We start from the raw sequence: 22,827 nt of genomic DNA, 5'->3' as shown, positions 1-22,827 counted from the left end.
AGCTGTTTCAAACCCAGCTCTGATAACACCAAAGGGCCTCGGTGGCCTTGTGTGACTCCTCCCTCACTCCTGGGGTGTGGGCACGGCAGAGGAGGGGCACTGTGCAGTTATTTCCATTTTCAATGGGTGCAGCTGGAGTTTTAGAGCTTTTGGGAGCTTTTGGTGCCTCCCCTTCAAGGTGAGAATAATGAACCTGGTCAGGGAAATAAAAACAGATCAAAGAATTTTTAAGGCTGGAAAAGATCTAAGGAACCCTAAGGAACAATGATAATTTAGTCACTCTCTAGCCCAGGTTGTTTTTTTTTTTTCCAAATTAGTAAAAAAATAGAATAATTTAGGTTGAAAAAGACCTCAAAGATAACTGTGCACAAGAAAAGATTACTAATGACCACGGAATATGCTCACTGAGCACTGAGGACACACAGCATCTTCAAAAGGAGAAACTTTAACACTTTAAAAATTACTTTGGAAAGATTACTAAAAAAAAAGTTGCAAAAGTACGTGAAATATAGTTATAGGTACATAGAATCTAATAGATATTTTGTATGTCACAAGGGGCCTTTTTTTTTCCTTTCTTTTTTTTTTTTTTTTTTTTTTAATGCGGGGTCTTCTAAGAGTTTTTCCCAAACCACCTTCGTGGGTTACACTCGGATCGCTACACCTGAAACCCTTCCCTGGCTCTGAGGGGGGCACCGGCCCCTCATCACCGCCGGGCTGTTCCTCAGGGCGCTGGGTGGCACAAGCGGCCTCCTGGCACCACCACGACGGCCACACCCAGCCAGAACCCTGCGCGGGGCCTCTCCCCGAGGCTCCCCGCGCTGGGGGGCGATGAGGCAGCCCGAGGGCGGCTGCAGGAGCCGCAGATAGCCGGGGCCGTGCCCGGGGCCGTGCCCTCCCTGTGCCCGCCATGTTCCCGGGGCGCCGCCCTTCCCCTCCGCCCGCCAAGTCTCGCGAGAGCGGGCCTCGCCCTTCCCGTCATGCCCCGCGCTCCCTGGCAACGCGCCGTTGCTAAGGGCGGCCGCCATGGCGGCGCCGCCGGGGCTCGGGGCTTTCTTCGTCCTCATCCTCCTCTTCCTCCTTCCGCCGCCGCCGCCGCTCCGGGCTGCAGAGCCGGCCGCGGAGCCCGCAGATACTCGTGATGCCGCACAGGCGCGGGTCCGCAGCGCGCCGGCCCCGGTCACGGACGGTGGGTGCCCTCCGGGCGCTGCGGGCACCGGCGGCGCTCCCCGGCTGAGGGGAGCCCCGCTCGAGGCCTCCCTCGGGCATTCGGCCTTTGGCCTCCCCTTCGCATTGCGGCCCCTCGGGACGGGCACACGCGCCCGGCTTCTCCCGGGGATCTCTGCAGCGCTGCTCGGGCACCCTGGGAGCTGCAGCCGAGGCCGCTCGGAGCCTCCTCAGGCAGCCTCAGCCAGCCCTGAGCTGCCCGCAGGCCCCGGGCACGCTGATGGGGGCACGGACATCGCGCAGCAGGACATTCCACAGCGCTGAGGGTCGGTGGGGGTAGAGGGCAGGGGCTGCTGCCCACCCAGCGCTGCTCTGGGCACAGAGGGCAGCTCCGACCTGGCACAGGAGCCCGGGCTGCCCCGGTGTCCTTGGGGAGCTCCAGCACAGCCCGAGCTGGATGCACGCTTTGCCCCAGGCGCTGTGGATACATTGTCATAAAATTAGAGCTCACAAAGTTTGGTTACTGTGTTCTCAGAAGGTGTTTCCCGCTGTATAATTTGCTACACTTTTATATCACTTTTTTTATAGAGTGGTGTTGCCCTCAGCTGAGCTTTTCATGGGTTACTTGCCGAAGGAAAGCCACCCCAGTGCTACATCCTTAAGGAAAAGGGACTTAAATCCCTAATCTCACAGGCATAACCTTGCAATGTAATCGTCCATGTTTAAACTTCTCTGTTTACAGGGTGAGCTAAGGATCCAGAGCTGAGCTCAGCCAACAGAACAGTCAGAACTTCAGAGATTCCAGGAAATACCTGGATGCCGTTCAGGTGGTCAGAGAACATCCAGGGGGGCACAGGGAAACAGGCAGCAGTCAAAGTGAAATAAAGGAATTAGTTATGAAAATATTCTTTGAATGTCTTTCTTATAAAACACTGGCCTTGATTTCCCTCCTTCTGTGCTATTCTCAAGTCTAGATTAATTATAGAACAGCAACTCTCAAAAACACTTCAGTAGAATAATATCTGTTCTTTGAATTTATAAACTTGAAGACCTCAGAAAGTTTGAAGAATTTGCCAAGTGTATTTTACTGAGCCAGTTTACAGAATTATTGGCAATTACTCTGTCTGTGATTACAATATTTCACAGAGAGAAAAAATAGTTTCAAAGAAGTCAATTGTGGTTGTTTTGGCACATCAGGGAAATGTATTCCTGGACCCTGAGCCATCCTCAAAACTTATAAACATCTCTGCTCTTTCAAAATGTTTTATTTTTCTTCCCAATCAGCTGAAATAAGCAGATAAACACACCTTGTTGGTATCTCTTTTTTTTTTTTTTTCCTCTGCAAGGCTGAGCAGATTTTCACACCTCCAAAATCCCTCTTGAATTGGGGTTTTGCTTCTCAGGGAACAGTTTTTAGTACGGCTTGGTTTTGTCCTCGTGTTCCAAATAAATTTGCTCAGCAGCAGAAAAGCTGGCTTTTAAAAATAACTTCAGGAAAACATGAATGTGGAGAGGACTTTTGGCCGCTATCAGAACCAGGGCGAGGTGAGCAGTGGAAGTGTTTGTGCCGTGCTGTGAGGTGTCCCCGCTGCGCTTCTCATTTCACTCTCTGCTGCAGTTGCCAGGCTCTGTGTGTGCGACCTGCTGGTGGCACGGTGTGACACCAACTGCTGCTGTGACCCCGACTGCAGCGCCGAGGACTTCAGCCTCTTCACCGCGTGCTCGGCCCCGGTGGTCATGTGAGTGCAGAAATAACCAGAATGCACAAAATCCTTCTTCATTTGCTGCCTGTCCTCTCCTGGGAGCAATTCCCACTCCTCCCTGCTGCTGTCCTTCCTTCCTCCAGCCCCTCCTGCTCTCTGTCCCCAGCCAGGCAAGCAGCAAATCCTCCTCCCACCCAGTTCTCTCCTCATTCCCTCTTTGCTCCTGTTTCCCCGTGCTCCTCCCTGCTGGCATTTAGGTGGTGCTGCTTTTTTGGGGTAAGAATGATGCATCTTTAGACTTTGATCAGTGCAGTGTCTGAGATTTAAGAAAACTGATCCCAAAGGACCAATCCGGCCACTCCTGTAGGTCACCAGTTTTTATCAGTGAATTTATCAATGACCTCTTTGATTACATTTATGATATCAGCCACACAATCAGTTCAGAGCTTGTTGAAATAGTATGAGCGTTTTTCTGACCCTAATTTTCCAAGTCACCATCCCAACCTGCTCCCCCACTGCCACTTCACAAACAATAAAATGTAACATTATACCAAAAAAAGTAAAGCCAAGAGTTGTTTCTTTGCTATTTAATCTGAAAACACCTTCACCCAATTCCATCTTCTCAAAGAGGAGTTAAGAAAGCTCACTTCAAAATAATAATGTGCAAAAAATCCTCTTGGTGACTTCTCAGAACAATAAGTGCAGCTTTCCAACCCACCTCCTGTATAAATTATGCCGATCTGAGCACTGGGTTTATTCTTGGTGCTTTGGAATTTGAATTAGCAGTCATGCCAGACTGTGGTTTCTTATTGTTCTGGCACACAAAAGACTCCTGCTCCCCATTTATAGATATTTATATAGATCAGAAAGGTCTAATCAACACCCTCCTGAGTGACACTTTAATTGCCTAAGATGACTGTGCTGCCTTTGTCAACCTGAAATGCCTCAAATGAAATTGTGTTTCTTTGCCCAAATTCTTTTGTGTAAAAGGTTTTTTTTTTTTTTTTTTTTTGCATGAAAAGCCAGGGGATTTTCAGTGCCTGCAGGTGTTGTGGGTCTCATTATTTACATCAGAGTTTATCTACATTTGCATGTTTGTATTCTTTTGGCTGATCCCAAGGCAGAGGCCGTGAGATCTCTGAAACAGCAGCAGAAAGGTTTGATTTATGGTGGGATCCTGTTGGGTTTGATTTATGGTGGGATCCTGTTGGGTTTGATTTATGGTGGGATCCTGTTGGGTTTGATTTATGGTGGGATCCTGTTGGGTTTGATTTATGGTGGGATCCTGTTGGGTTTGATTTATGGTGGGATCCTGTTGGGTTTGATTTATGGTGGGATCCTATTAACAAATGACTTAACTCGTGGAAGAGCTTAACTCCAGGCTTCAAAATTTCTGAAAGTCATTTCACTTCTCCAGGGCCTGTCCTTAGCTGCTCTGTGCTGCTAAATCCCAGTTTCCCAGGGATCATCAGCTGGTGTTTGTGGCATGTGGGACACCCCAGTGCTGCCAGGCTCTGAGCTGGCACATTCTCCTGCAGCTCTGGGCTCTTGGTGAGCCTGTGGCACAGCCCTAAACACTTCTCCAAGACAGGCTGGGTTATTTCACCTCCTATTCCTCACTCTGCCATTTCTTTCACATGCATCTCAAGCAGGAATTTTCCCATTCCCTGCTCAAAATTAATATTGTTCCAACATCCACAAAACTGACCTGTTTTCCTGCTCTGACATCCCACTTGGGTTGTAGGAAGGAAAGTGCTGCTGAGCTGTGTGTGGCCTCTGGTGCAGCCCTGCATTTTTGGGGTCTCAACCATCTGGATCCCACCCAGTTTGGCATTTTCTGTCTCATATTGTCCCTGGTTTTCCCTCCCCCAGTCTCTTTCTTACCTTCCTTCATGCTGCTGCTCACAGTTTCCTCTGCTGAATAAAACACGTTGGAGAATTCTCTATTATTTGTTAATAAGCACAGAGTATAAAACAATAGGAACCTTCTAAGGATGCACAATTGTTCTACAAATCATGTTCAATTCAGTAATTTCATGCTTTTAAAATTTTTCTGGTGCTGCCTCAGTAGATTTAAAGAACTTTAAAATCTGGTCAACACTAAAACCTAGTGGATCATTGATTTATTTTGTTTCTTTGCAGAGGTGACAGCCAGCTGTGCAGTCAGAAAGCTGCTGTGTATTCTCTTGATGTTGAAGCAAATCCACCAGAAAGGATATTTAAATTAATTGACCAAGTCAATCCCAGTATTTTCTGCATTCATGCTACAAACTGTAAGTAGAGTTGTAGGCAATATTAAGCATTGTGGTGTTATTTTTTTGTAAGCTCTTTAGGTACCAGAAAAAAACTAAATTTAAAACTATTTTTATTTTATTAAACCTCTCAAGAAACTGGTAATTCTGTCTGCTCACAGTCCTTATGTTGTGATCCTTTCAACTTGTGAAAACATAGAATTAAACATCTGGTACTCTTGGTCTTCTCTGTTGGAAAAACAAAATAGTTTGGGGTTTTTTTTTGTAAATAATTTAGCATCTTAAATAAATCATGTTTAAAGTTGTCTCGTTGTTACTAAGTATTGTTTCTGTATCTTTTTTTTTTCCTTAAATTATCTCCTTCTTTAAATATTTTGACAGATAAACAAGCCCTGTACCTCAAATCCCCCGAAATCCCAACTGCAGAAAATTTTGATAATTTGCTTGACAAATTTGGAGGTGCCACTTTCAGTGCTGAGCCTGACAGCTGGATTTTGGATACAGATGCTCAAAATCCCCCTGAGGCAAACGAAACTTCCAGATATGAGGTAAATTCTCTCCGATTCAATAGGAGGTAAATTATATTTGATGCAATTAGTATTGGATTATTCCAGAAAGAAGAAATCAGCAATGTTTGCATCTGCTTTTAAATAATGCAGTTCTGCTGGAAGAAGCAAAATTTATATTGGTCTTTAAATATAGAAATGTAAAAAGAAGAAACGTAATGTTTTGTGTTTAGTTACTTAAAAAGTGAACTAGATTTTTAAGATCTTTGAAAAACAAGACACTTCTCCCCTGCTATTTTCAGCATCAAGCTGTAGCAGTGACTGAAATATTGCTGCACAAAGCATTATTGAGAGATCCTGGGGAAATAAGTACTGCTTTTATTCATATTTGTTGTCAATAAAAATGGGCTGAAACACACCTGTGTACCTGACTGTGGTTTTTATTTGGCAGTATGGGGTTCCTGTCCAGACAGAGGATGCATTTCTGAGGCTGCCAAGTCCTGTTGTCTCTTCTTGGTGCTCTGATGCAAATCCTGCAGGTTGGAAAGTGCACTTGAATCCCAGATTTTTGCTTTGTAGTACTGTGCTTTTAGATTAGTCAGTCAGAAATCTGGCACACTCCCCATGGAGAATTCAGCTAAAGTTTCACAAGCAGATAATTTTCAAATCACTTCTGTTTCTCTGTTTGTTTGGTTTTTTAAGACATAGAATGGAAATTCTGTTGCATCTCTATTAAACATTCAAAGTGAGATATGTAAATCCCTGAGAATCTTGTTAAAATCTTGTTTATCCAACAAGAAAATGTTCTGTTTGGCATAATTGCTTTAAGCAAACAGTGCAAGGGTGACACCCTGAGGGAGGAGGGGTTTGCACCAAGCTGCTGGGCAGCTTCCCTTTGCCCAGAGGTTCCTCTCCAAGTCAGATTTGCAGGCTGAGATCTGCATTTGAACCTTTCACACAATTTCCTGAAAATCTACAGAGGTGGAGGTGAAAAAAAAACCACAACCAAACCCACGCCTGCATTTCCCAAAGCCCACTGTCGTCATTAAATGTGGTCTCAGAACAGTCAGGGTGGTGATTACAGGACTGAAGTCTGCCGTGAAAGAAAAAAAATCTTATTAAGAGATTCAAAAATTAATTTTCATGAAGCTTTTTCTACTTGTTAAGAAGTAATAATTTTTCTCATAGCATTTTTTTGAGAATATAAAAAGCTTCATTCTTCAAAGCTCACATAAAACCTTACCTGCAATAGAAATGACATTTACTTTCAATTTTGCTGGTACCTAAGTTCTTGTATTGTTTCTCATTTATGCTTTTCATAATTGCTCTTTCACTTCCTCCAGTAATACTTGGTGACTTTTTTTTCCCCCAGCGTTTTTAGTAAACCAAGCCACAAAATGCATTAGATCAGTAAGTGTGGAAAAATGTGACAGCATTCAAGCACTTAGCATGTTGTTTTATATCAACTCCAGCATTTTGGCAGTAAGTATGATTTGAAACAGTCATCTAGCTGAAATACTCCTATTTTATATCTTTTACATCTGCAGAATGAAGTAACTTCTGTTTGCTGAGGGATATTGTGTTTTATTTGTATTTTTAAATTGTGGGTTGAGAAGAAACATCTCCTTCTACAGCAGACTTTTATACAGAAAGCCTTTGGGAATGTTTTTATTTCAAGCTTTGGTAACAGAAGCATTTACTGTTCTCTGCTTAGCCAAATATAAATAATATAGTCAAAGATAAAGTAAAAAATAATAGTTTTGAAGAGCCAAGGTTGTGGCACTGAGCTAGTGCAGTTTCATGTTCCTGTGCATGTTCAGGCTTTTCCAAGAAGCCCATTTATCAGAGCACATAATTCTAAGAAATCTGAGTTTTAAAGGTTTTTGTACTGAAAGGAACCTGTCAGGTTTAATCCTGTGCATCTGCCCCTTTCCTCCGAGCCTCAGTTTTTGATAGTGGGGGCTGACACTTCTTTATGCTGAGAGCAGGTTTCTTTGGATCCTGCCTGCTAAAATCCAGTCTGGGGTTATTTTTCAAAGCTTTGCCTACTTTTTCATCCCTTTCTCAACTGGGGGATGATGTCTTCTGTACAAATAAATCCCCTGTAAGGATATTCAAGAAGACAAAGAAATCACTCATGAAAAAAATGAACCTGAAATGCATCATACCTTAACCTGATGGTTCCTTCCAGAAGGTGAAGGTTGTAAAGAAACAGCAACCTCTTCATCATTAAAATCATTTCAATTTATGTAATTATTGAAATTCATTTAATTAGCAGTGAGTAACTGCTTAAAGACCCCTTCCAGTCTGCTCACAGATTCAAAGCTCCCAAAGGCAAGGAAAGCCCACTAAGCAGTTCACACCCTCACAGATGGGATCATTCTCCTGCTCCTTCAGGATCTCATTGAAATCAGCCAAGGATTGCTCCCAAATGTTGGCTTTTCATCTTCCTGCTGTGGAAGAAGTGGAGAAAACTCTGCCTCAGAAGGGCTTTGAGTGTCTCCATGTCCTCCTGAAATTGGTTCTTGTTGGCTGCAGGACCAGAAAAGAGCAAGAATGGCTCAGGCTGGGCTCCAGCAGCTGAGTGGGTTTGATTTAAAGATGAATTCCCTTTCCTGACTGGAAAATCCATAACCCCTTATCCCTGTGCTGCTTGCCAAGGCAATGGCTGAGCTTGGGAGGGGTCAGAGTTCTGCCCAGAGCACGCTGGATGTTAGGAGGGATCTGCTGCAGGAACTGGAGAAGCCTGAGAAGCTGCTGGAGATGCTCTGTGGGAAGGTTCCCTTCCCAAAGGGAGCTGGAGGTGGGATGTGACAACTGGAAAGTGATGGCACTGGGGACAGGGTGGCCACAGGGCAGAGCAGGAGCTCTCCCGGTGCCAGCAGGTGGAGCTGCCGGCAAAAGAAACGGCAAACCAGTAACTGAGGGAGCCTTACTGGGAGCACTGGAACAGCGGGTCCTACAGAAAGCCCCATGCCCAGGAGCCCACCCTCCCTGCCAGGATGGGCAGCTGGAGTGAGAACAACATTTTGGGAATTGCTGCAGATAAACTCTGCTCCCTGCCCTGGCCTGAGCAGCAGACCCAAGGAGGGCTGGGGATTCCTGGAATCTCCCAGCAGGACTCTCACAGTGGAGCTTCACCCACACCATGCTTGGTGTGGTGAAGCTGTTCCTGCCTTTCCTGCCTCCCTGCTGGGGGGAAGCTGAGGCAGCAGCGTGGCTGCAGTGCTGTCTGCCAGTGACCTCCAGTGACACCATCCATCACCCCAGTCATGGACAAACAGAACTTTAGGAGTGGTGCTCACTCCTCCTAGCACCATTCCCTGAAGGATGAGTCTAATCTTTGCAGAGATTTTTGTTCATCCGGCTCATTCTGATGGCTGGGCTGTACCTTGGGGTGATAAATGTGTGACAAACTGTACCTGCACCACCTTCAGGTCTGCAGCTCCCAGGAATGTGTTCCCTGCTGGGGCAGGAGATGAGTCACTGCTCTCAGTATCCCATCATAATTCTGCAGAATTGCTTCATGATCAGAGTCCAATCCTTGCTCCCTTCCCAAAGATGTGACTCAAACATTCATTAGAAAGTCAGAAAAGTAAAACCTTTGACAAAACAGTGCTCCATGGGAGTATTTTTACCTGATTGATGACCTTGGTCTGACATTTCTGCCTTTCCATTAAATATTTTTGGTGGAACTTTTCAGTGGGGCAACTGTATAACAAGAGAGACACTTGCTTCTCTTGTATTGGTTTAGAGACTATGAAACTATGGAACAGGACAACAAAAGTTCTTCATTTCTTTGGGAAGCACAGCCTGGCAGGCTTCCTAAACTGGTGGTCTCTGAATAATTCTAAAAGTCAGAAGAAGGAGGGAATTGGATTGTGGCAGTTCTTTTCATGCTTCCTGGATACTCTGCTTTATATTCAATTAACTTCATAACATAAAAATGATTGTTATGAGAAAGAGTTAAATAGACAAAGCCTTACCTGCTTTACTTGACTGCTATATGCAATAGGTCAGACCTTTGCTACTGCTTTAATTTGTCCTTTTATTCTCCCTCAGGTGCCCAAATCAAGTCAGATGGTAAGTATCCTTCTAAATTAGTTGGAAGAGCTGTGGGCAAAATTCTTATTAAGTTAGAGTCAGTGGGAATTTTTCACTGATTGATCAAATCTTTACATTAAAAAAATTACTTCATTTGCTATCAGTAATGATACTTAGCAACTCCAAGATAAAATGCTGCCTGCAAATACTCAAGCCTGATACATTCCTCTCATATAAAACTCTCTCTTTTCAAGAAAATCTCTTTATTTATTTAAACCCAGAGCCTTTGGTTGAGCTTCAGCAGCACTTGTAACACAGCAGTTGTTCAGAGAATTACTGCATGCTGTTGCTGTGGAACAGAAAAGGTCACAAATATAATAACACAGAAAGAGCCAAAGTTAATTATACCCAGTGTTCAGAGCTGACACGAGTCTGTTTTTCAGGTGAATATTGCTGTCCAGTCCATAGCTGTCCAGTCTCTGAATGGAATGAGGACTTTACTGAGCAGTAGTGAAGACCTGAGGCTCCCAATGGTTTTGGATGAACTGTGCATCAATGCAGTTCTTGGGGTAGGTCTGGCAGCCTTTTCCTCCTCAGAGCTGATGGAAAGCATCTGTGCATCAAATCACTTCTGATTCCCAAGCTGCAAAGCTGTCAGAAGGCCTTGCAGCTTCCATATATTGTGACATCTCCAAAGTAAATGTCATGGGTGAAGCACGGATTTTGGGTAAAAGGGAGTGTTTTGCAACACAATAATAACTCTGTGCAATATAACATGGAGCCAGGCTGAAATCCTGGTGTTATTTCTGTGTATGTGGCAGAGCAGGCAATGACATGAGTTTGGAATTTACTTTATGCTTGGGAGAAGATGATTTCAGGTGCACTAATGACAGGGAGAGGAATAGATGCTGCACATCATCTTTGAATTTTAAAGTACATGAATATTGTGTCTGTGCTTAGGTTTATCAAGAAGTCAGTTGTGAAGAGGCTCCAGTCTCTAGAGGATAAAATCCATCCCCACCCTGGAGCTGAGTTTCTTAAGCAAAGAAGAAAGAAAATACTTGCATGGTTTAATTTTTTTTTTCTAGTTTCTCTTATGTATTTATCTAAATTAATATCTAAAATGTTTAATTTTCAGGTGAATTATCACATTACCTACACAGACACAGGAGAAATAATAGAAGCAGCTGCTGCTTTTGTCTTGGGGGCAATTAGCAGAGAAGCACTTTCAATAGAGCAGAGCTTCGAAATCAGCTTCACTCAGGTAACTGTGGAGATGTCACGGGTGACTTGGTAAAAGACATTTAATTACAAAACTTATTAAACTTGAATCAGAACAATTGTTAGCAGCAAGGTAAAGCAGAACTTGCCCTGGATGCCCAGATGAGGCAGCATTTCAGAGCTGGGCAAGGAAGGCCTCCAAAATCTGTTACATTTATGAGCCCCAGCTTGTGACTGTGACAGAGAAAGCAAAGCCTTACTTACAGTCTTGCCCTCATCATTCAAGGCAGGTCATAATCCTAAAATAACTGAAATATTTCTGTGTTTTCCAACCACTTCAGTGCAGGATAAGAACTAAAGCTCTGTTTGCATTGCAGGAAAATACACAGCCAGTTGCTCTCAGTGGCAATCCTGGTTATGTTGTTGGGCTGCCTGTCAGAGCAGGATTCCAGCCTCAAGGATATCCTTTCCCTGCTGCATTTCTGTTTGCTTCACTTGCTCTGGTCCATCCTCACCAACCCTTTCTAGCACGGACATCTATGAAATACATCTGTTCTCTACCAAAAATAAAAATGTGCTTTCCTGGCTGTGTTTGAGGAGGGAATGACTCAGTCCTGACTGCAATCTCCTGGGACTGTGTAGTGAGGTACATTTAGCCCTCCATTGCACACCCTGGTGCTTTTTCACACCGTGAGAAGAATCTTGAGCCATTATAGCATTTGCAGCTATATTTTAAGGATATGATTAAGAATTCTTTTTTTGTCCTGATAACCATCAAGCATTTAATTTCCCTTAACTGTGTGTTACATCTGGCATCATTCAGAGTAGTAACAAACACAGCCAGCTCACCATTCTGCGCAGCACATCCACCCAGGACTGCCTGGCAGCACAGGGAGCCAGAGCCCCAGTATTATTTGGTTATAACATGATATCAGGCTGTAAGTTACGGTAAGAAGTTTGTTGGTTTTTTTTTTAATTTAATGCTTTTAACCCTCTGACAACCCTTTCCCTTTCCCTAGGCTCTATTCAGGTCCTGGGCCATTTATACAGCTGGAGGAGTATTGAGAATGGAGTATTTAATTATAAAAAATGTCATTTAATTAACAATGGTCTTTCTCTTGGAAAGATCGTGTACATTAGCAACTGTAGCCAGAAGGCTTGAACAGAGCAGAGGGCAAGGAGAAATGATGACTGTGCCAAACCAATGGATTTTGCTGTAACTCATCTTTTTCTTTTTTGTTTTCTGAAAGAATTACAGCAGCTATGAAATGCCAGCCTTTGGCTCAGACCCTCCTTGATGTGCTGAAGGGCCAAAGCTTTCCTGAGTACGTGGCCTCATTTGGGAATTCTCAAGCCCAGGATGTGCTTGACTGGGTGCCAATAACTCAGCTCCACATCTCAGAACAGGTGAAGTGAAACCACTTCCACCCCTCCACCTTCACGAGATCTGTGCCTGTGCTGCAGCACCAGCTCAGCTTCACACCCTAAAAATGCAGGAACCAACTGGAGGAGAAAATGGGGCTGGGAATGCAGAAATAAGAAACTCATGGAATATTCACAGAGAGTTTCATTCTTGCTGCAGCAGTTATATTTAATCAAGCTGGTATCCAGGCACCTCAGCTGTGGATCAGGGCAAAATATTGGGTAGAAAATGAGTTGTTTAAATACAGGCTGGAATGTTGTTCTTCTAAGGATGAAGCCCCAGAGGTGACGGAGGGAAGGAACAGAATCAGGGTTTCCTCTCTTACTCCAGGCCAGGGCAAGAGACAGAGAAGCACAGTATAAGACTGTGGATGGTCTCTTGCATGCTTCTGCAGCTAAAGAGTGAATGGTTTCTGTAGCCAGAAGTGTGAGAGTTCAAGGAGAAATGCATAAAAATATTTAACATTGTAGCCTTCAAAATTCTGCCCTGGCAGAGTTCAGGATTTTGTCCTGCCCAGCAACAGTGCAGGGTCCAGCTGCTCTGGTGACCTCCTCAGTCAGCTTTGTGGGGACATTCTACCCTTTTAATAACATTAATAATTAATTACTGTGATGGTTTCTGCATAAGGCAGACAATGAGATGATTTCTCACACTTTGCAGAGCTCATGCCAGATACCTGTGTCCCTGGGAATAGAAGTGAAGTGGACTAAATATGGATCCCTGGTCAATCCACAAGCCAGGATAGTGAATGTTACAGCCACAATCACTTCCACCACACTGAAGCAGGTATGTAATTAAATTACAGGATTTAAGATAAAACAAGTGGCTTGTTTTCCTTGGGTATCAGCTGTGTGACAATGACCCAGATAATCTCATTATCTAAAGGCAGCACTTCACATTAGAATGCATTTACACCCAGCAGTTCTCTTCCAGCTCAAACACAGCTGTGGGCTCCTTGCCAAAACACACTTCAATAAAAATCTATATATCATTTGTGGAAAGAAACATGGAATGATAGAGAAAAAAAACAAAAAACAAAAAAAAAAAAAAAACAAACAAATTTTTAGCAAATATAACCCAGACCAAATAAATGATTGTACAAATAGAAAACTGAAGCTAAGTCCTGTTTGTATTTTGATTGTAGCTTCCCTCAGGAAGGGAAAGAATTATTCCTATAACAAGTTCTGTGGTTTTCACTGACGTTTCTTCACCTGCAGAGCCAAGCTACAAAGCTTGGCCCACCATTAACATCAAGTTACCCTTTGACTTTTTCTATCCCTTTGTCTAAGGTAAGTATGCATAAAAACCCCCATATTTCTGCTTTATCTTATTTTTAGCCCATTGTTTATCCTGTGACTATGATGGGCCATCACTTTCTTCTAAGTTGTAGATACTGGGCTAAATTTGGCCAAGAGAGGAAGGATGAGACCTTGTGAGGGTTCTCAGAAGGTTTAGGGTGAAGAAACCCCCATGAAGTGGAAAGTCCCCAATTATAACTCTGCAGAGAGGACAAAGGTTGCAGTTTGAACTTGCTGGTGGCTCTGGCCCAGTCACAGCCACCACCCCTCCAGCACGTGGGATCCAGCCCCAGCCTGGCCAGCAGAGGCAGGAGGGGAAGGGCAGAGCACAGGGACACACAGGGAAAGCAAGTTCATTATCCCACAACAGCAGAGCTAAATTGCTAATTAAACTCATCATGTGCTATTTATTAGATAAGGTCTCTGCTTTATCTCCTTGCATAGATGAACAAGCCACATATTCCTGGCTGTTTTCCCCACACCACTAATTAATTACCTTTTGTAAAAAACCTGAACAGTTGAGTTGTGGTTTCAGTGACCCCTCCAGCTGAGTGGGGCTGAGATCCATTGGAGACACCTGCTGCAGCCACCATCTCTCAGAATTCCCACTTCTTAAACCTCACTCTTCAGCTCTCAAACAGCCTCTCCACAGGGACACTCTAGCACCTGAAAAAATTCAAACACCAGCCTGGCCCTTTAGAATTTGCTTTTTTATGGCTTTTCTGGAGTCTGACTGTTCCCAGCAGCACACTCACCTACATCTGTTCTTACATATTACAGTTCTTTTCATCCATGGATTTGTGAGCTGGGGGAACAAAGAGCTTTGCAGCCCCACGGGCTGTGAGGGAGCAGTGAAAAGGGAAGAAGAGATGAGGGAAGGCAGTATCAGAACTGGGATCTGCTGCTGGAACAAGGCATTGTTTGACGTAGGATGGCACATGTTTGCCTCTATTTTGGGGCCGATTTCTTTGTCAGGGAAAGGAGTGGTGTGTTGGTGTTTCTGAAATGGATGTTATATAAATAACAAAGTGGCACAAGCAGCAACAGAAATGAGGAAACTACCAACAGTATGAAAAGAATGGTTGGCAAAGAGATGTATTGATGATGAGCAGGCAGCTGGTGGAGAAGAAATTACCTTTTCAGCCTGGGCTGTTGTAATTTGTACTGCAAGTTTGCTGAAAATAAAGGATGTTATCACAGAAAAAAAAAATATTTAAAATAAGCGGTACTTTTCTGGATGTATAGCTTGTAAAGATGTGTCTTTATTAAATTATTTTGCAGTTTTGACTGTACAACTGTACAAGAAAAGAAAAAAAAATACTGTTTACAGGGACTGTGTGTGATTAATTTTCCAGTAGAACTATTTTTGCCATCCCAAGGTCTGATCAAAGCGGGGTCAAATAGAAAATGTTTATAGAAAACACAATACAAGAGGAAGCAAAGAGACAGAAAAACCTTTCAGGTCAAGCTGGCAGATTCCAACTGCAATCTTCAAGCAGAATTCCCACCTTGGAAAACTGGCCTCTTATTTTTGCAGGCTGAGGAGTCCATGCTGTTTCAATATGTTATTCAGCCTCTCGATTTCTTGCTCCTGTAGGAGACAAAATTCAAACCATTAACAGCCTGCAAGCAGCTTCCCAGGTTCCCACAGATCTTCCCACTGCTGTAATGTATCTCCTGCTGCAGGAAAACAGCACAACCTGGCCAGAAGAAGTAGGACAGAGGTAGGGACATCGTTCCTCTGAGGAGGAGCAGCCCAGGGAGGCACGGGCAGGGCTGTGCTGCTTCAGCCCAGCTCACCCCACACTTTCCCATGAGGAAAGCAAGCCAGCAGTGCCAACCTTGCACAAGGATCACCATTAGCAGGTAAAGCCAAATTAAAAGTGGTTTTTTTACCTTCTCCAAACAGCTGTGTTCCAGTTGTTCCACCCTCGTGGCAAGCTTCAGGTTTGCTTGCTTTAACTTGGACAATTGCTGCTCCGAGCGGGTCTTCACCGATAAAATGATTCCTGTGGAACAATTCACAGGGGGTTTGCTTTTCATTGTAAAACAGCCACGAGCAGGAGTTCCCAGCACAGAGGCTCTGTGCTCAAGGAGTTAAATGTGTCCCTCTCCAGCTCAGCTTCTGTCATTTTCAACCACCCTTCCCAAGTGCTTTTCTTAATGAGGAAGGGCTTTAAATCAGCCACCAGAGGGGTTCAGATACCAATACTCTGCTGGGGAGAGGCAGCCCGGCCTCGGAGCTGAATTAATCACTCTGACTGCCACTCAATTCCTGAATTTGCTCCCTTGGCAGAGCCCTGGGGTGCAGCTGGGGCAGCTTTGCTGTGTTTTAGCAGTTTTCGAGCAAGGCCTGGGCCACAGGGCTCCTCCACCCCCTGGGCCGATCACTCTGGCCTGGCAGAACAGGACCTGGCACATCCTCAGGTCCGCAGGGCTGTGGCTTCACCTTGCACAGCTGCAGTGAGAGCAGGCAGTGTGAGGTGTCATTTCTCTGTAAGCACCATTAGGTGATCCCATGTCAACTCAGCCCCCACACTGAAGGCATTTTCTTCCCACAAAGATAAAACAAAGCAGCTCGAGGAGAGCTTGAAGAACATCACGTTCTCCCTCCGCCACAACTGCTCTGGATCTTGGCTGATTCCAGTGCTCCAGGCAGCGGTCTGGGCTCTGGGGGTTCAGTTCTCCGAGGACAAAGCAGCGCTGCTGCTCATTTGCATTGATAACATCGACAGGAACCGTGCCCAGGCACTGACACCCAACACCCCGGCGTGGGGCACATTCCCTTTGTCCCTTTTTGCTGCGAGCAGGTGGACATTGCATAAAGCTTGGCAGGGAGCCTGGAGCACCCGAGGATGAGGGGATTTACCCATAATTGCAGTCCTGGCTTTCTGCCGTGGCTCCCACAGCCCCACGCAAATCCAGTTTCTCTCTGACTTTCACTCTGAGCTATGGAAAGCCACAAGCTGCTCTCACATCTCTCTTCTCTCTGGCTGCAGCTTCTGAGCAGGCACCTTCTCCCCATTGAAAGGGGCTGAGGGCAATGGGCACAGCCCCAGCAATCCCCTCTTCTGATCCCAGCTGTGTCAAATATGGAGCACCCCCCAAAAGTGACACAGAACAGAGCTTGAGCTGAGGTTTCAGGCATTTGAGATAAGTCATTGCCATATTCTTTGGAATCCCAAAATTCCTTCCTCAAGAAGGAAGAAAATGCTTGGTTGTTTCAGATATGTCCGAATTTACATCCATTTGCAACAACTTACAGCAGTGAAATCACTAAAGCCTGATTTGGGGACATTTTCTATTTCTCTTTTTATGGCAAGCCCTTTGAATTCAAGCAAGAAAGATCTAGAGTAAGATCAGGACATTCCCTGCAGCATCCCTGGAGGGGATAATGGAGTCACAGCAGAACAGAGCATTAAAACCTACTCTGCTGTAGCAGCAAATTCAGGGAGACAGGGGCTCCCCTGCCAAAAGGAGCCTACAATGGAAATGCAGAACATGAGCCATCCCTGTCCAGGAGAGGGGTGCAGGAACAGGTTATGGAGTTTTTTTAGGGGGAATGTGCCTGGCTGCCGTGCACCTGAGGCATCACAGCAACACAAACAGCAGATTGTCGCTGCTCCAAAGGAATTGCAGCCTGATTAAAGATCCACACAGGTGGAACTCTGAGTTCGCTGGGAGAGCAAAACCCCTGGGGTTGGGTTTGAGAAAGGAACAAAGCCCAGGTAATTCAGGGAAGTTTGGCAAATGCAGCCCAGCCCTGCACCCACCGTTGATGATCCGGGCCACCCTCCAGAGCCGCAGGAGGATCAGGAGCCCCACGGCCTCGAACTCGTGCTCGCGGAAGATGAGGACGATGTCGAGGATGAAGGACACGACCACAACGATCCCATCCAGCACCTCGAACTTGTGGTGGAAGAACTCCCGGCGGTAGACAAAGACTTTAAACCCCACCTCAACCAGGAAGATGGTTAAAATGGACAGGGAGAGGTAGTGGAAAACCTGGGACAAGAGCACAAGTTTAAGGCAGGAAGCCCCGCAGAGTGCACACAGGCAGAGCAGGCTGGAAAGCCTCTGGTTTGGCTCTACAAGGAGAAGGGCTGAGGACTTTTCTTCCTCAACCACCGGCTCAGCAAGGCTGGAAGTCCAGGTCCTGCCTTGCCCAGCCTATCCAGGGGGGTTTGAGACACCAAAGGGAGGGAACTGCTGCTCATGTTGACTCATTTTACCTTTGGGGTTATATTATATCTGTCCGGATGGATGATTTTCAAATCCATAAGCAATTCCCCAAGAACCAACAAGGCATCCAGGATCACCAAGCAGACAACCCCAATCTGTTGGAGGAGAAAAACCAACATGAATCCCATGCCAGCACAGACAGAGGAGCAAGAGGAGCCAATGTAGTCCTTCAGCTAAACACACCCTGATGCCCACAGCCCTGATTTGGCTGGTTGTGTTTCATGGAGCTTTCCATTGCTCCCATTCCTGCTGCCCTGAATGGTGGGTTATTCCACATGGAACCATCTGGCTCCCCTCAAGACCCCACTTGGTGAAGGGGGCTCGGGAAGCAGGAGGAGAGCACGTGCCAGAGCCGTGGTGATTGTGCACTGGGGCTTGTCTCCTCTCAGGGGACTCTGCACCTGCAGCAGAGTTGCTCTGTTCCGACAGGACAGCTCAGCTCAGCAGCTGCTTTTTGCACTGTGGGGTTCATGACCTCAGTGCTCTCCCTGAGCTCTGTCCCACAGCAGCTCTGCTGTCACAAGTGCCCTTGGTCTGGGTTTGTTCTGCCTCACCTGAAACCTGTGAGAGCTGAAGAGCTTTTTCATCATGTACTGGAAGGAGATGTGTCTCCTGGGGGGCTCCAGCTTGATCTCTCCATCTGGCTGCTTCTCCCCAGCCTCCTCCTCCTCCTCCTCCCATTTCCGATAGTCGTTGCTCCATTGCACGGGGTCGTCGCCCACCACCGTGAAGTGCTTCAGGTACCTGGACATGGCTCTGGATCAAGCTGGCATCACCCTGCCAGGGACAAGAGCAGAGTGTCACCTCCCCGTTTGGGGCTGGCCAAGGATGCCAAATCTTGCTTTTTTTCACCCAGCGAGGGTGACAAGAGCGTGACATTCCGACACAGCTGGCTGACGGGAAGTTGCTTCATGGTGATACCGCTGGTTTTGCATCACCTCCCCCGGCACCACGCGAGTCCCTGCTGCCTTCCCAGTTCTGTTTGCACCCCGCTGTGCTGCCCTACAACAAGGAACTTCCTCACAAGGTATTTCCAAACTTTTCCAAACAAAGCATTGATTACAGGAGCAAAAAGCTCCAGCCCTTATCTGGCACCTCGTGATGGAGGTGGGGGCAGCTGCCCTTGTGTTTCTAACACTGATCCAGGGAAACTGTTGGTCAAGCTGACCCCAGCATCCTCACCCTCCAGCCACACAGCCAAGATGAGGAACAGCCATAATTTCCCTCCATTAACGCCAATGACACCCTGTCATCTCAGCCTTTGCAGGCAAATTAAGCAGGTGATGCCCACATTCCAACCTGGCAGGCGGGTGACACTGTCCTCCCCATCTCCTCCGTTCAGAGCTGGCCTCACCCTCGGGCATCCCGGCTTCAGCCCATCCCTGTGGGTACCCAGCGAGGGGCAGGACCATCAAACCAAACTCCTGATTAGGGCCACACTCCAGCAATAAAAACCATATGAGTGCAACTCCGAGCTCCTTGGAAGAGCAGATCCGGGGGCCTCCAGCTGGGCTGCGTGGCTGGTTGCAGAAGAGGCTCTCGTGTTCTTATCACAAACCCGCCAGCCTCCCTTCCTCTTTGGGCAGCCCTGCAGCCTTGGCCCACAAATCCTCCGAGATCCGCTCCTGCTGCCAGCACGTCCCCATCCCGCTCTGCGGGCGCCCGTCCTTGCCAGAGCCGCCCGGGGAGTTCAGCACAAGCCACCCTCGGCCCGCCGGTGCCCCCGGGCTGCTCGCCCTCTCCTGGACCCCCCGGGGCCGCGGTGGGCTCCGCTCCCAGCTAGGGCCACCTCGTCACCTGCCGGGAGGAGGGAGCTGGTCCCACGGTGCCGTCACAGGGGCAGCACCTTCGTTCTCCGCCACCGGGCGCCGAGCGGAGCCCGCGGGGAGCGGCCCCGGGCACGGAGCCCCCTGCCCGGTGCGGGACGGCCTCGGGGTTGCCGCGGGGCCCGGAGCCGCCGGCGGATGGAGCGTCCAGGACCCCCGGCCTTCCCAGCCTCCCCCGTCCCCAGCACTGACCGGAGCTGCCACGGCGTCGCCCGGAGCAGGACGGAGCTCGGGGCCGCGGCGGGACCCCGAGGAGAAGGACGTGGCAGCCCCGGGAGGGTCCCGCTGTCACCCCCCCCACCCCGGCCCGCACCCACCGGGCCGAGCCCCGGGAGTCTCCCGGCCGCCCCCCGCTCTCTCCCGGTCCCCGGTACCGTGCGCGTCCCGGCTGCGCCCGCCGCCTCCCGCCGCCGCGGGGCCGCCCCCGGCCCGGCTCCGCCTCCCCCCGGCCAGGGGCGGCCCCGCCGCCTCCTCCCCACCTCGCCCCGACAAACTTCAGCGGGTCCCCGAGCCAGCCCCCCTTCCATCCCCGACATTTCCTATTTCCGCAGCCTTTTTTCCCCCAGGCTGCCCGCGGTTCGTCCCTCCGAAACACACAGGCCGGATGGAGTTTAAACTTTTTTTTTCTTTTTTTTTTTTTCCCCATTGCTTTTAAACTTTTTTCCCCATCACACGAAAAAACGAGCAAAGACCCAGGACAGTCGCGAATTTAAATTGTGACTCTGCCGATCCCAGAGAGAGCTGCTGAGCACGGACACAGATGAGTCCCATGAAGTCAGTGGAGGTCCAGGGATCAATGTGGGCTGGAAAATCCAGGAATCAGGCGTGGATTAATCTGCCCCCATTTATAGCTCGTGTTTTGTCAGAGGCCCCTTCATGTTTAGGGCTCCCCTCCATCTCTCAAACACAAGCTGGTTTGGGAAGTTCTCAGAAAAATCCAGCTGTGAAAAGCACCTGGGACCCATCTCTGTGGCACCTCTGCTGGGACAAACTGGAAACATTCCTAATTTTCTCCAAGGAATAAATATCTCTCCAGTTCTTCAGTGCTAAAACCCAAAGGTATTTCTTTCTTTGAAAGGATTTCCTTCTAGAGAGTGCTTAAATCTTTTCCTGTAACCGAAATATTTCCTAGCACCTCATCCCAAAGCACACATCCCTGTTCTCCTTCCCAGGGCGATGGAGAATGAGCACAGGTGGAGCTCCAAACCCCCATCCCTCAACCATCACCCCAAAACAGCAACTTACACAGCTCTGGAATGGGACAGCAAAGGCACAGCCCTGGACCCAGGGCAGGGAGGCTTAGCCTGGGGCTTTCCAGTTAATTTGGGTATTTTGGTTTCAGTTGAGTCCAGTAAACAGCAATCAGGTAATGGGGGAAGAGCTGGACCTGAGAGCTCATCAGAGCCAGCCCCTTTTGGGTGAGGACTGTGGGGTTTAGGGAGAAAACCCCCACCACGAGGGGTGTGTGCATAAAATCCCCGTGTTCCCCTGTGGCCTGAGCTCTGCTGGGGCCCAGGTCCTGGTGTTCCAAGGAAAACTGATGCGGTGTTGTTGAAGTCAGCCTGACTCGGAGCTGAACACAACAACAGCCCTGACACATCCAGAGCAAACCAGGAACAGGCAAAAATGACCCGTGTGGAAAACCAGCCTTTCCACAGCTGGATGGCGAGGACAGACTTCACCTTGGAGAAACCAGAGAAACACCCCAGAGCCTGAAGGGCACCCAACATGAGAGTGCCTCAGATCTCACCATGCTTTCCAGGGCACACAACAGGGATTAAAGAGAATTTGGATTTACCACAATTTCCTGCTACCTGTTGTGGAGAGCTCTGGCACAGCCCAGCGCCCCTCCCCACCCAATCCATTCTTTGCAGCATCCATAGAGCTCTGGGCCAGTGGGAATCGGTGCTGGGCTGTGGGGACACAGGCCTTGGGAGGATCACGGCTGCTCTGGCCCTTCCATGTGTCAGCTAGTTATTCCTACAAGTATCATTATGGGAAAACAATCAGCAATCAGCATCTACTCCTTTTATCTTCCTCCACTGATCGAAACAACCCAACCCAACCCCAACAAATGGACATAAAAATGTGCCTGAGCTGTTGGTTACAACTCACAGCAGGAGCAGCCCCTTCCCTTCCCTTCGACAGGAGCCACCCCCCTCCACCCCAGGGATCCTGAGGAATGACCCAACCTCAGGGAATGCAGCCAGGCAGAGAACCCAGCCCAGAATAGGCACCTGTGTCACTGAAACTGTGTTTGGGCAGAGAAAAAAACAAGCCACAGAGGACAAAGGTGTGGCACGGCCAGCGAGGAGGGGTGACAGTGTCCCTGCCAGGGCAGGCACATCCCAACTGGTTCCACGTGTGCTGTCACCCACAACAGCAATAACACACAGGCAGGGTGTTGGACAAGGAGGGAGAAAAATTATAGAGCTGTAAAGGAAACCACAAATGGGAGTCAAAGGGTGAAAGTTTGTGAGAGAGCCTTACCAGGTAATCTGTGACATCTGATCTAGCAAGCTCAGCAGAGGTAGTTAGAGGTTTTTGATTAATCAGCTGTAGAGGGAAGGGAAAAATGTCTTCAGAGTAGGAAAATGGCTCTTGGATTCAGAGAAATACATTGAAAAAATAAAGTCAATGGCTGCAGACTGCCCAGAAAAAACATTTGTGGCAAGCAAGTCCCACTCACTGCGGAGGCAGAGGGGAATTCAGTGGGACACGAGGACAGAGCTGGGCATTCCAGTGACAAACTTGTGTTCCTCAGCAGATGCAGCAGCGCCACAGCTGTCCCAGAGCAGGGACAGGCAGGAACCGGCTGCCTCCTCTGAGTGCTGAACACCCCACGGCATTTCCACGCGGCAGTGAAGGAGCCCAGGCTTGTCCTGTGGAGACCAAGAGCTGAGTGCCTGCAGGTGGCACACACCTCAGCCATCCCCACAGAGCCGCCTGCCCCAACGGCCAGCACTGATAGAATGGACTCACGTTCCCCATTGCACCAGAAATTTAGCTCTCTAATTAAACACCAGAGGAAATGCGTCTGGTCTCAGCTCCAGCCCTCTCAGAGCAGCACCTGCACTCAAGGCCAGCCCCTCAGTGCACAGAACAATGAACAGGAGCCGAGCTGAGCTTGTCCTCCCACGCCCGTGTG

General features: G+C 47.7%; 2 protein-coding genes across 5 annotated transcripts; one reads left to right on the top strand and one right to left on the bottom strand.

Annotated features, from left to right (window-relative positions):
- The first annotated feature begins 975 nt into the window (after window positions 1–975).
- Window positions 976–14,853, top strand: TCTN1 (tectonic family member 1). Its single transcript, XM_038152258.1, has 15 exons — window positions 976–1,186; window positions 2,783–2,903; window positions 5,010–5,140; window positions 5,501–5,667; window positions 6,077–6,164; window positions 6,998–7,107; window positions 9,688–9,708; window positions 10,113–10,238; window positions 10,808–10,933; window positions 11,268–11,350; window positions 11,698–11,838; window positions 12,141–12,297; window positions 12,974–13,099; window positions 13,458–13,602; window positions 14,392–14,853. Exons 1-14 carry the CDS (start codon window positions 1,024–1,026, stop codon window positions 13,599–13,601), a joined length of 1,704 nt encoding a protein of 567 aa, XP_038008186.1. The 5' UTR covers window positions 976–1,023; the 3' UTR covers window position 13,602; window positions 14,392–14,853.
- Window positions 14,854–20,117, bottom strand: HVCN1 (hydrogen voltage gated channel 1). Of its 4 annotated transcripts, none has more exons than XM_038152271.1 (6): window positions 20,054–20,117; window positions 18,408–18,630; window positions 17,844–17,948; window positions 17,385–17,616; window positions 15,508–15,620; window positions 14,854–15,202 (listed from the first exon to the last, which is right to left on the bottom strand). In XM_038152271.1, exons 2-6 carry the CDS (start codon window positions 18,603–18,605, stop codon window positions 15,137–15,139), a joined length of 714 nt encoding a protein of 237 aa, XP_038008199.1. In that variant the 5' UTR covers window positions 18,606–18,630; window positions 20,054–20,117; the 3' UTR covers window positions 14,854–15,136. The 4 variants fall into 4 exon arrangements, with proteins under 4 accessions (XP_038008199.1, XP_038008200.1, XP_038008201.1 ...); XM_038152272.1 differs by having other exon boundaries at window positions 19,997–20,057; XM_038152273.1 differs by lacking the exon at window positions 20,054–20,117 and adding an exon at window positions 19,872–19,939.
- Window positions 20,118–22,827: the final 2,710 nt, after the last annotated feature.

This window comes from Motacilla alba, chromosome 15, assembly GCF_015832195.1.
Source record: "Motacilla alba alba isolate MOTALB_02 chromosome 15, Motacilla_alba_V1.0_pri, whole genome shotgun sequence".
Classification (NCBI taxonomy): Eukaryota; Metazoa; Chordata; class Aves; order Passeriformes; family Motacillidae; genus Motacilla; species Motacilla alba.
The sequence above is the reverse complement of the archived record's forward strand: the minus strand, read 5'-3'. Positions and strand labels throughout refer to the sequence as shown.

Bases quoted from the DNA above. Each gene is read 5' to 3' on its own strand.
- TCTN1 (XM_038152258.1), top strand. From the start codon at position 1,024: ATGGCGGCGCCGCCGGGGCTCGGGGCTTTCTTCGTCCTCATCCTCCTC. The intron at 5,668-6,076 runs GTAAATTCTCTC...TTTATTTGGCAG, and splicing joins ACGAAACTTCCAGATATGAG to TATGGGGTTCCTGTCCAGAC. The intron at 6,165-6,997 runs GTTGGAAAGTGC...TTTTTCCCCCAG, and splicing joins CTCTGATGCAAATCCTGCAG to CGTTTTTAGTAAACCAAGCC.
- HVCN1 (XM_038152271.1), bottom strand. From the start codon at position 18,605: ATGTCCAGGTACCTGAAGCACTTCACGGTGGTGGGCGACGACCCCGTG. The intron at 17,949-18,407 runs GTGAGGCAGAAC...CTCCTCCAACAG, and splicing joins TCAGCTCTCACAGGTTTCAG to ATTGGGGTTGTCTGCTTGGT. The intron at 15,621-17,384 runs GTGGGTGCAGGG...ATTGTTCCACAG, and splicing joins GGTGGCCCGGATCATCAACG to GAATCATTTTATCGGTGAAG.